This window comes from Polistes canadensis, unplaced genomic scaffold (genome assembly GCF_001313835.1).
Source record: "Polistes canadensis isolate GaletaPanama2010 unplaced genomic scaffold, ASM131383v1 scaffold_15, whole genome shotgun sequence".
In the NCBI taxonomy this organism is placed as follows: domain Eukaryota; kingdom Metazoa; phylum Arthropoda; class Insecta; order Hymenoptera; family Vespidae; genus Polistes; species Polistes canadensis.
In genome coordinates, this window is record NW_014569562.1 from 18,897 (window position 1) to 31,941 (window position 13,045).

At 29.3% G+C, this 13,045-nt stretch overlaps 1 protein-coding gene across 1 annotated transcript; it reads right to left on the bottom strand.

The window, feature by feature from the left end:
• Window positions 1–219: 219 nt before the first annotated feature.
• LOC106793515 (facilitated trehalose transporter Tret1-like) lies at window positions 220–7,073 on the bottom strand. The gene is made up of 6 exons (XM_014760516.1): window positions 6,998–7,073; window positions 4,037–4,284; window positions 3,705–3,907; window positions 2,855–3,056; window positions 1,305–1,593; window positions 220–733 (listed from the first exon to the last, which is right to left on the bottom strand). Exons 1-6 carry the CDS (start codon window positions 7,071–7,073, stop codon window positions 321–323), a joined length of 1,431 nt encoding a protein of 476 aa, XP_014616002.1. The 3' UTR covers window positions 220–320.
• Window positions 7,074–13,045: the final 5,972 nt, after the last annotated feature.

Consider the following 13,045-nt stretch of genomic DNA (forward strand, 5'->3'; position numbering starts at 1 on the left):
CTAGAACTATCTAAACCAATCAAAATCACTGATCCAAGCTCAACCAAAGTCTCCAGTATTATTATTATTATTATTATTATAGTTGTTATATATACAATAGATATTTTTGTTAACAATATTTTGTGTCTTAATTGACACTCTGAATAAAAGTTAAATATCAATATAAAAAAAGTTCAAACTCTTTATATTTATATTAATTGTTTTAATTGGCTTGTCAATTCTAATGATAGTTCGAAAGCTTCACCGTTACTTCTACTTCGTATTTAATTTCGTACGAAACACGCGTGAAATGTTTTAAAAAGCATAGCAAACGAATTTGTTCAACGAACGGTAACATTTTCATTAATTTCGTTGATTCCATCGTCAATTCGAAATTCTTTTTCGATTTCGTAAATGCTTTTCCTTCCGTTATCCTTGATTAGGATTGCACAAAAGATGGCACCAAACCAGCATACAATAGCAAATAACCATACAGCTTTTCTAATATTATCGTCCGTTTGCAATGAACTAAATACTATCATCGCTATGACCGAAAGGATCCAATTAGAGAGAGCTGCGAATGCCGCACCAATAAGCTTTATCTGTTGTGGAAAGGAATCTGCTATAAGTGCCCAGGATATTGGTGCTACACCCAAATTTAGTGATAGGAAATATAGACTGATCCATGCCGGTGGCATCCACCAATACCAGTCATCGTATTCCGGATCTTCTAATCTTTTACCGAAAAACCATCCTAAAAATGAAACATATAAAATAATAAATAAATGAAATTTTTGTTTACTGGTCAACGTGTGGAATTAAAAGATATTGAAGAAAAATTCAATATTTTTATCCAAATGCATATATATATATTTTTGTTATAAAAATGTATAGATAAATTAAATAGAAATAAATGTGCGAAATATTTATTTCTTTTTTTTTTATTACAAAAATTTAAAGGTATTGAACAAAGTCAGTATTTTGATTAGATATATATGCATATAATCTAATAGGATAAAATGTAGAATATAATATTCCTGTGTTACATATAATAATAATAGGATTAAATATGATCGTAATGAAATTTACTGATGGGTGAGCAGCTTGATGTCAGAAACATGTTTCCTAAAGGAGCTTTGTTAAGTAGCCCAAATTTATACATTGTATTCTAACGAGATCGTTAACAAGAAAGCTTCCAATGTCCTAGTTACAGTTAATACGAGTGAATGAACGAACGAGAGAGAATGATAAAGAGAAAGAGAGCGGAATGCAGAGAGAAATTAAGCCGCTTGGTTGGAGAAAATAATTGCTAGTTTGATGCTTACCCAACAGTGCCAGGAACACTCCCATGAACGCGGATGATATGGTTAACAGAATTCGTCGTCCTAGTATGTCAATAAGCATATACGCCAGAATGGAAGATAATATCTGTACGAGTGCAACAACAAGTGTTAATTCACTTCCGTTGAGTAATCCTGAACCTTGAGTTTCGAAAATTGTCAGAGCATAAGTGATAAATGTGCTGAACCCGCTAAATTGTTGTATCATCATCACGCCAAAACACATTAGGAAAGAATGTAGAACTTGTCGATTTTTCATAAGACCAATCGTCATCTGTAATTATTAATGAAAGAGAAAACGATTAGATATTATTAATTATTTTATTAATCACACTATTATCTGTATATATCTTTTTAACAAGTCATAATTATAAAATAATATAAAGAAAAAAAAAAAAATTTTGTAGTTGCTGAGGAAGTCCCCAGTAAGGGACGAAACGTTCAACAAGATCAAATAAATTTGTTCATCAAAAATTTATTAACTGTCTTCAATTTTCCCTTTGAAACTCATATATATTAACTATTATCTGTGTATTTCATTAATTCTCCCACCCCCCTCCCCCGAAGAATGAATCATTATTAATCGATTTTTAGTTGAAATATTATTGTGAGATCAAACGAATCTTCATCGAGAAGATACACTTAAAATTATTTATTTGTATTTTTCCATTAATCTTCATATTATTCTCGAATATTTCCGTTTGCCTGAAATCTTCATGAAAGAGAGACTTTCCACATAAAGGAAGTACTTGATAATTATTTCGCAAATGATCCTTTCCTCAGAAAATTCAACGCAAATGAGCTCTTTCAAAACGAACTAACCCATTGACTTTAACTTTACCAACATCTTGACCTTTAATATTTCTCGTCTTTATTATACTTTCACGTATAGCAAAACAACGCTTACGATCACAATGATGATAATGATGATGATGATGATGATGATGATGATGATGATAATTATGATGAAGGTATAATATTACAATTTCTTTTTATGTCTGTTTAAACACATGAACATCTAAATTATACAGGAATTATTCTGTTATATTAGAAACCCAACAAAACGAAAGTTGGTTCTTACGCAAAGTTATTTTGGAAGATATTAATGATGTTAAAAGATAGTAGAAAAGGGAGAAGTAAAAATATAAGGGGAGGATGGTAAATTTTAATGAGCTTGGGAATCGGTTACATACGAGCAAGATCTCGTAAAATAAAGAAAGATAGTAGTATATGAGATAGTTAACTTTAGTGAAACATTTTATAAAGTATCTTACGATAATTACATCTTCGTTAATACACATAATAATTAAGACTCTTATTAACGTGTTACCTATTTCCGACTGATTTTGTTTTATTATTTATCTTTCTCTTTATCTATCCATCTATCTTATTCTTTTTTACCTTCCATTATATCTCTGTCTTTTTAGTTTTTACGTGCCATTATTCCTTAAGCGTGTATTAAAGGAAGTGAAAGAGAAAGAGAAGGACAACAAGAAGAAAAAATGGTTGGAAAGATAGTAAATACGTAATCTCACCTTGGTCGTTTTTCTTAGGGTTGCCAGCTGTCTAAGTTCTTCCATCTCGTGATCGTTTTCATCCCTGTTGTTACGATACCAAAGTAAAGAATTTTTCGCTCGAGTTTCATCCTTCTCGACAGCTAGGTGATGGAACGGAGTTGCCGGGATAAAAAGTAGCAGCACGAGTATCAAGCAACTGGCTCCGCAGCTTGAACTATATCTAAAGTTACCGAGAATCTTATTACTCCCACAACGTTTGGCTTATAAATAGCAGGAAGGTGATAACTTCGAATCACCTTTCTAGTATGTATATGTACTTTTTAAAACAAATAAATGGAAGAAAGGAAAAAGAGGGAAAGAACATATCCGTGGAACGAATGTCTTCAAACAGGGCTGGAACTAGGATTCGATACAATAGGGGTGAAATTATTTCTTGGATACTAATTATGATATTATTATTACAAAAATGATAAATATAAAATTGTAGTATTAAATATTCAATTTATAGACGATTAATTTCTATCAATTTTTTTACATAAATAATAAAACAATATGTCTATTTGTGCAACAGCAACATCGAAGTCATTTTCAAATGGATATTATTTAGCTAGAAACGTCTTCTATTTTCTGTTTTTTTTTTACTCTTTTCAGTTCGTCTGTTTTATTCGTTGAATTAGATTTCACAAATTTTCGCGTTAATACAAATTGTGAAAATAAAATAAATCGATCTATTAAAAATTTTGCGTTTTGTAAATATTTTTAAAAGATAGTCAAGAGGGGTGCTGTTTATTTTTAATTCGGCCCTGTTTTTAGATATTTACTCCTTTTTCTTTTCCTTTTATTTTCAGTCCCTTTTACGTATTCATACCTCCATATTATGTTACCCCCATCAAGACAGTGAGCCATCAAGAAGGCGTACATGATTCCGCAATTTATTAAAAGCTGAAATAAAGTCAACAGACGATTGCGGCTTTTCTGGTCTGTTATTTCACTGATGAAAAGTGGTGTCAAAAGACAAGACATGCCACCGGAAATTCCGCATATTAAACGACCCGTTATTATCAGAAAAATCTACAAAACAAATAAGAAAATAATTATTTAAATTAAAGAAAGAGATTATTTTTAAAATTATTAATTAATCGATTATTAATCGAGTCAAGATTTGTTATTTAAAAATTGCGAAATTAATTTGAACAATACGTTTTCATTTCCTATGCTGATTATCGACCAACCGATGACGTAAAGTAAAATCTTGATAATTCCATTGATCCAATGGTGAAATTTGAAGGTCCAAACAGCAAATACGACTCCCAGACAAGCACCAACGCTTAAAACGTTACCTATAATTCCTATCTCCATAATGGTGGCGATAAACTTGATCCTCATACCTTCTGTGACGCTTGAACACCAACCAAGCGAAACCCCGAGACCAAAACCACCAAGGGAAGCTGAAATTTTAGATATTTAATATCACATGGTATCTGTTCCTTCCTTTATTTCCTATAGTTTTCCTTATGTTTCAATTTTAATTTGAAATATTAGTAAACGTTAACGAACTATCAGATTTTTTATTTTTAAAATATTAACACGTGTAATTTTCTTATCCGATATTAAACGAATTAATATAAAAGAAATATTAAAAAAACAAAAGGGGTTTTTTATCTCGTTTAATTTATTAAATTCTTTGAAAATATGTTTTTTTACGTATATATATTTAAGGATATGCATATTGAAAATATATATAAAAATGTATCCACGTAAAATAATAATCAAGCAAAGATATAGTAAGTAAATATTATTCCGTTTCATGTACAAAATAACACGCATACAATATATATATATATATCTTTTTTCTTTTTTTATATGAACCTTTAGAGAAGTAAAAAAGTCCATAAGAAAATACAGATCTCTCGGATGGAATTGATTAAAGTGAACGTAGAATATGGGAATGATTCGAAGAATTAATTACCATTGCGGTGGAATTCATCCAGGACCAATATTCACAGGAATATGCACGTCGTTTTCACAGAGAGAAAAAGAGAGAAAAAGAGAGAAAGAGAGAGAGAGAGGGAGGCAGTGGGAGGGAGTGGGAGGGAGGGACTCAATAGGAATGGTAAAAATGTGAATTCCATTTGAGAAGTTAAGCCATGGATGAAACGGAATAATGTTTACTCGCATTTGTGTGCATGATTCTTGTTGTACATACATACATATGTGTTTAATAGATATATATATATATACATATGTTATCAAAGATTAGGATTTCTGGTCAATCAGTATAAACTGTACACCCAAAAAGCTTCAATTACTAATTCCACATGTGTAAAGTGTATATCCATTATTCTGTGTATGATTATGAACATGATATTTCTCTTAATTGATTTGTGAATATCAACGACATAAACGAATAATTTAAAACCAATGATCAAATATTTTACATTGAATTTCAATACTGATCTATTTCAATAATACGAAGTTTAATTTAATACGTTTCGTATGATTGAATAAAAAAAAAAAGAATAAAAAAAATACTTTCATTATATTTCATTTCAAATGTGATAAGTGAGTTTGTGATCGGAAAAAGGAACCATCTCTAATATGTTGGATACAAAACTCAGCGACGTTTTTATCAACGAAATTGAAACTACTAATAATAAGAAATTTTTATATTGCTTATAATTATAATTCATTGTTAACGATGCGTTAAAGTATTTGAAAGAAACGGAAATTTATCGATATCTAATGAAAAGGAGAGATAGAATTAAGGGATTTATTTTTCCTTTTCTTATCTCGAGGTTTTTTTTTTTCTTTGTTTTTTTCTTTTGGACAACAAGTAAGAACGTTAATCGGTTGGCCGGACTCGTTTCAAAGATAAACAGAGAAAAATACATTTTTCCTATCGAGCTTCTCGACATTTTCCGGTAGATAAAACGTTGCTAGATAGATTCAATAGAACTGCTGTTCTCTGGGAATGATATTATTCCAGGTTTCATTAGTCTCGCGAAATTGTGCATTGTGAGAAAAAAAGGAAGAGGGGGGTGGGTGGCGGGGAGGGGATTAAATGAAACGTTGTCCGTTGAAATAGGAAAATCTTTTTGCCTTTCATTTTTGTTCTCTCTCTCTCTCTCTCTCTTTCTTCTTATAATATTTTTATATTTTTCTTTTTTTTTTTCTTTGCTTCCGCTTTAATAGTCTGAACAAAAATAGGATGAAAGAGAGAGAGGTGTATTAAATGTGGTCAGAAACAGGGTAACCAAACAATGTCATTTTAGACTCTCTGTGCATTCCGCGAGTTCTTTTTTCTTATATTTTTTTTTGTTTTTCTGTCTTTTTTAATCTCCATTTTTACTGACAATTTCTCCAGGAATGAGAAAGGTAATGAAGTAATCTTATGATTTTATGATTAAAAGAATAATTTTAGGTACTTGTGTTAGGTAAAATTAAAACGAAATATATTGTATAATTTTAGAAATATAATTATTTTTCTTATTAAAATAATTAATTTTGTTAATTCTTTAAAAGCGGAGGAGTACTGGAAAAAAAAAGTTTTGCAAATCTTATTGTTAGTCGAAAAAATTCTTTTTAAAATACGCGAAATTTTATAAACGAGATTTATATTTTTAATACGCGTAGAATCGAATATGTTTTAACAATATTGATCAATAAGGAAAGAAAACAAAATACTGATTTCATTTTATATCTTTTCCATTTTAATGGTAAACAAAAATTTGAGTCATTTTAAATTTATAAAGTAAACTTAAACGTGCAACTTTGATTTCTTTATTTCTTTTTCCCACCCCCAACCCCAAAAGAAAGAAATTTAATTATAAAAAAACTAAGCATCATATTATATTAAAAATAACATAAAAAGCTTAGTTTTTAAAAGTGCCAACATTCAAGTTGCTAAAATAACGTCAAAGTAACACGTGTCAAGTGTGTTGTTATTAAAGTATTACGTAAAATCGGCCCCCAAAAAAAAAAAAAAACCAAACGACGACACGTCAACATTATTCCACGAAAAAATACTCTTCCCTTAAAGATTATTTAATTGAACATAATTTAAAATAAAACTAATTGTGTGCTATGTTATTTTATTTGTTCTCATAGGAGTGTATCACCACCACTATGAAATATTGAAATTTAAGAATAATGATCGCTTACCAACGAGGGCACCAACATGTTGATTGAAACTTTTTATCCGTAGGTTATTTGTCGCTCGTTGTCTTTCCGAGGCCATCTTTTCTTTTCTTCGTTTTTGTTTTTTCTCTCTCACTCTCACTCTCTCTCCCTCTCTTTTTTTAAAAAAAAGAAAAAAAAAATCTTAGAAAAGTAGCAGCGAGATATGTCGATAATTTCGTGCCATCATCGACACGACACGTCAAAGCCAATACGATCGCGTGGAATAATAACTGTTGAGAAAATATTCTCTCTCTCTCTCTATAGTTTTTACATTAAATTCTGACATTTTTTTGTTCTCTACCACGATTTTCCTTATATCGATCTACGAACGATCAAATTACCTTCCATTACTGTAACGTCAAATTTATCGTTCATGCATTTTTATTTCTTTTCATAGATTTATCGTCGATTTTTTGACAATAAATCTTTGAAACAAGTTTGTATACGTGTGTATATATGTATGTCGTGTACTACATTTCGAAAAGACTTGTTGTAACGATTTTACTGTTTAATAAACATGCTCTCAAGGGGGAAAAACAATTAATACGTTTTGTAATACACGTTTGCATTTACGATTATATTTATTTGATATCGTATCGATAAAATGATTGATAAACGATAAAGTATTATAACAAAGAATTCATTTATTCCAATTGAACGATCTTTTTTAACGAGTTACTTTTTAGTGTATTGTATTTTTACATTATTATTATTTTTTTTATGTTATTGATACGTATTTCTAGGAAATATTATTTCAATGAATTTTAACGAAAGAATTTGTATTTTTTATTATTCTTTTTTGAAACGAATCAAACGTTACAGAAAGGCACGAGGTTTGAAATGTTTTAAATTAAACAGTCATAATAGTTATAGAATATTTTGATTAAATTTTCTGGAACAACATTGAGATATCCCGTATGTTTTAATATTTATATGTATTCGTAGTTGAGCTTGATAACAACACATTCAAAATTCAAAATATTATTCACTTTCTTTCGATTTTTTTTTTTGATACACATTTGCTTTCTTTCCAAAACAATAAAAATGAGATATTTAGAGATTTATATATCGAATAAAATTTGTTTAAAAAAATCATTTTGAACGAATTCTTCATGATATGTCGTATACGTGTTCGTGTTTAATTTAGAAAGAACAAAAGAAAGAAAAGAAAAGAAGAAAAGAAAAAAAGAATTGAAATTAATATCCGACGAAAGTTCTTTCCTTTCATTTTATTTTTTTCTTTCTTTTTCATATTTTTTTCATTCGTATTCATATATTTAATAAAGTCCTTATAAATTGGAATATTTGAAAAATATGAATTTTCAGATTCATTTGTACGTACATTCTCATTCGTCTTATTAAATTATAATAATATATTTTTCTCTTTGTGAAAAAACCTCGTTGAAAAATACATTAGAAATTTTTTATTTTGATATTAAATAAAGAATATAATAATAAAATAATATTATAATAAAAAGAAAAAGGGATGAAGCGCTAACGATCGATCAATCGAGAATTGAAAGTGCGTTCTTTGACATGCGAAACATTTTGTTTTTCTACTTTTAATTGCGATGAAAAAATAAACATCGTACGTTTATATTTATGTATATTAAAAAAAAAAGCACAGAACAAATATATACGAAAAAAAAAAAAAAACGAGTGAAAGGGAAAGAGAAAGAGATAAAATGTTGCTATCTATTTTCCTATCGGGCTTTTAATGAAACTACGAATAAAAATACGAAAATTAAAGTGATATCCAATATAAAAGCCGAGAAGAACACTTGTATTCGCTTTGGTTTTCAATTGATATTACTCTCATTTTTCCCCAACTCCATCTACAGATGGTCTCTATGGTGTATAACCAATAAAGTATTATAATATTAATACCTCGTAGAGAAATAAATCAAAAGGATTCAAGTAATTGATTTTTAATACCGAGATATTTATTATTTTTTTAATTGGGGTTTATAATTAAGATACGCGAAGATTATTTTATTCATATTCCCATTGAAGAATAATCAAACTAAAGGTTATAATCATTGACATGATTTTTATGGTTAATCTATTGTAGTTGGTATATACGTTTCTTTCGTATTTTAATGCAAACGTGGAACAACATTTTGTCGATCATAATTTTCCAAATTTCATCAAATTTTTTCCAAATGGTTTAAACATTGTTTTTTAATTTTTTATTATTAACACAATCATCTTCTTCTTCTTCTTCTATATTTTCATTCATTTTTATATAAGAGTCACATGACTTTGATCTAATTTAAAATTGTATTTATTAAACAAATTAATATAAAAGCATAGGAAGATAGTGAATGAAAATTGTTAATATTTACCAAGGATGATATTATTTATAATTATCACTGTCACGATATTTTCCTATAGAAATCGTTTTTGTTCCCATGATAATAAAATACTCTTTCTTATATATAATAAGAATTGGAACATATTCGAAATTTATTCGTTTTACAGTAGTATAAAAGCCAACGAAATATGCATTTGCATAAGCATTCATGTTATGTAATCCAACGGAATGTAAGTTATCCTACCATTCACATCGAGAAAAAAAGCTTCTGAAGAATATTCTAGTTATATGTATATTAACATTGTGGAAAAATTTTTATTCGATTTTACGATATACTTCTATTCACGTAAATGATTTCTTTTGAATATAATAACTCTTTCGAAACTAGTTCACTAAAAAAGTATCTAGATATATGATATATCCTTCATAATAACAATCACAATAGTTACAATAATAATAATAGCTAAAGTTACAATATCACTCGAGATTTTTTATATTTTTATTTTTATTTTTATTCGAATCCGGTGAAAGGAAATGAGAAAATATAAGTAGAAAGATATTCGCTATTCTTAAAGCTTTGCCCTTTTCAAAACGTTTCTTTTCTTAAAATGAACGAAGAAAATAAAAGGATAGGGAAGAGATAAAAGAGTAAAGAAAAGTGAGGATTTGGTTATTTTGTTTTTTTATTTTCTTCTGTAGGTAATATTCGTTTTACACGGTATTATTAGAATACGGGTTTGTTTTCATATCCGTTTGGGAATTAGGAAATCCCTGTGCAATATAATTTGTAGATTCAAAAGTCGTGTCTTTTGATAGTTTTTAATTCAAGTATTTTTTGTATTTGAATTTTGGAATATTAAAATTACTTCATTTTAGAAATGTTGTCAAGTGTATCTGAGATTTAGTAATCAGTTCTGCGAGCAATTAATTGTTTTTATAATAAACAGGTTCTTAATCTAACTTCTTCTTCTTCTTCTTATTAACAAATTTTGAACCATCTTTAGTACAGTTATTATGGTGCAGGTGTTTCACTTTAGATTTCGAATAAGAAATGAGATTGTGTTAGACAAGAACTAGGCATCCAAGTTGTTGGTAAGATAGACGAGATTTTGGAGGAAATTAGTAATGGATTATATTGTCAGGATTGGCTCAGAACGATTAAGTAAAATGAATTGAAATATAAAACCCGTAAAACCATAATATATTTATTTAAACGAAACACCCAAAGTGTCCGAATACAAAAAATTCGACGTCAATTTTATCTTATATCTTACATCAGTATAAGTAAAAATATATAAATAGGTTTATACATTTTGTTTATTTGTACAATGCTATTGAATTATTATGAAAATTAATTTCGCGAAGATTTTAAAGAAAAAAAATCATTCAAATTCAATGCTTTTCGATTTATATCACGGGAAATATATAAAATAAATAAAATTGATACGAATTTTAACCGTGTACAAATATGGTACAGAGATTTTTATTAATATTTGTATTAATTTTATATATATAAAAAAAAAAAAAGAGATCTAAATCCGTCGTTTTTTTCCGCGAATCGGTTTTTCGTTTAAAGAGTTTAATACAAATTTGAATTTTGTAGAGTACTTTTGAAGGAAAGCAAAAAAAGCCTGTTACGTGGGTGCTTAGTTGTATTACTTTGAAATGGATATCCCTGCAGAACGTACGATCATAATGTCACAAGTTTCTCCTTAAGGTTATACATCGAGTAATCGACCGGAAGTGTCTGCCCTTAATCGCGCTCGATCTACCCTTCTTGCATTTTTAATGAAGCTCCAACAAGCATAGCCAACCCCTCTCGTTTACTTTAACGTGCCACCAGTTTTCTATCGATCTAATCGGAATTACATTACATCATCGACGTTAACACGAGTATCACGCGAATAGACTACCGATTTTTTTTTATCTCTTCTCTTCTTTCTCGTTTTATTTAAAAAAAAATTCAGAGAAATTTGACTTTGGACGTTAAGAGATCCGTAGAGAAAGAAAAATGTTTCTTCGCGTCTCTTTTGTGCGTGAAATAATAAATTTTCTCCTCCGAAAAAAGCAAGAAAGAAAGCAAGAAAGAAGAAAGAAGAAAGAAGAAAATAAAATAAAAGAAAAAGTATATAACACACAAGGTGTATAAAAATATTTTCCTAATAATATGTGCATTACGCCAACGCAAGATAGGTATTTCAATTTAGCGATATAAAATAAGAAAAAAAGGAAAGGGAAAGAAGGGAAAAAGATATAATACTTCTATAGGTTACTTAGATTAATTTTAGAAATAAGTTTGATCTATAAAAGTAAAGATTCCATAAGGTATTCGAATATCGATCCTTTTATCTTCGAAGTTGTTAATCTTCTTGAGAGAATGTTTTTTCTATGTGTGCGAGTATAAAAGAGAAAGATAGAAAGAGAGAGAGAAAGAGAGAGAGATAAAGTAAGAATATTGCAGTTAACCCGCCAGTAGCACGCACAGTCGTCCATTTACCTTTCTAACCATGCGAATGTATTCAAATTCCAGGCTGAAAATTTAGGAGGACAAGTGCTTTAAAATACGATCCCGTCTGACGTAAATTCGTACTTTGTCGTCGTTTTCGTCGTTGTCTTTGTCTTTGTCTTTGCTTCGTAGGTAGCCGTCTACCAACCTGATGCACAAACAGCTGCAGCAGCACCACCAACAGCAGCAGCAGCAGCAGCAGCAGTACAAGGAAAATCTATTACGTGTAGGAAGCATTAAAGAAGGAGGATCGCAAATTTCTATGTCGCTTTTTGCCCGACCGGTAAGCTAGAAATAAACCTCGGTAGATATATTTTATTTTACGTTTATATTGGATAGGGGGAAGGAAGAGGAAGGGTGGTGAAGGAGAGGGTGGCGGTAATCTGGAGAGATGACAAAGAATTTTTTTTCTTATTTTCACTAGAGTAATCATTTTGTTTGCTCTTTTTATTTTTGCCACAACTTGGTTTTTTTCCCCGAGACGAGGAAGTAACTGTTTGTTTTTGGGTTAACGAACGAATATTGCAATTGTTTCTTTCGTTCTATTCTTTTTTTTACTTTTTCGAATGCAAGAGAGTAAATAGTATTGCCTGCCGGATTTGATTAAGATTATTTGAACGAGTTATGCAATTTTGTAGCAATCTGTCAGGAAAATACGAAGAAATATTTTCCCCGGTTTCCAATATATTATTTCTATGGGTTATGAATATAATAAGGATGAAAATTTACGAGATCATTTTCAGGACGGTTAATTTGATTCTTTCTTTTTTTCTTTTTTTTTCTTTCCTCAAATTCGTTTTCCTTTATTCATTATCACGATGGATAGGAACACTGATTGTCATTGGTCGAAAATATGTCTGATTTGAAATAGCGAATTTTGGTATATGTGAGTGGTTTTATACTTCCGTGACTTCCTACGAAGGGAACGTTCCCGAATTTTATTAAAATTTGATCGAATGTGTAAGGCTGCTGAGATATTTTTTCATTTTCCTTTTTCTTTCATCGAGGGGTAGTGTGTAAGGACAGTGTTTCTCAACTTTTTACCGGCTTGCATTACATAGATTTTATTTGCAATTATTTAATTTTGTGGATACTAGAATTATCTGTCTGCGTAAATTTTTTAAATATAAATTATTTATGTGGAAAAGAGAGAAAAGTTAATTTTTAATAAAGTATACATATATATATATATATATTTTATTATTATAGT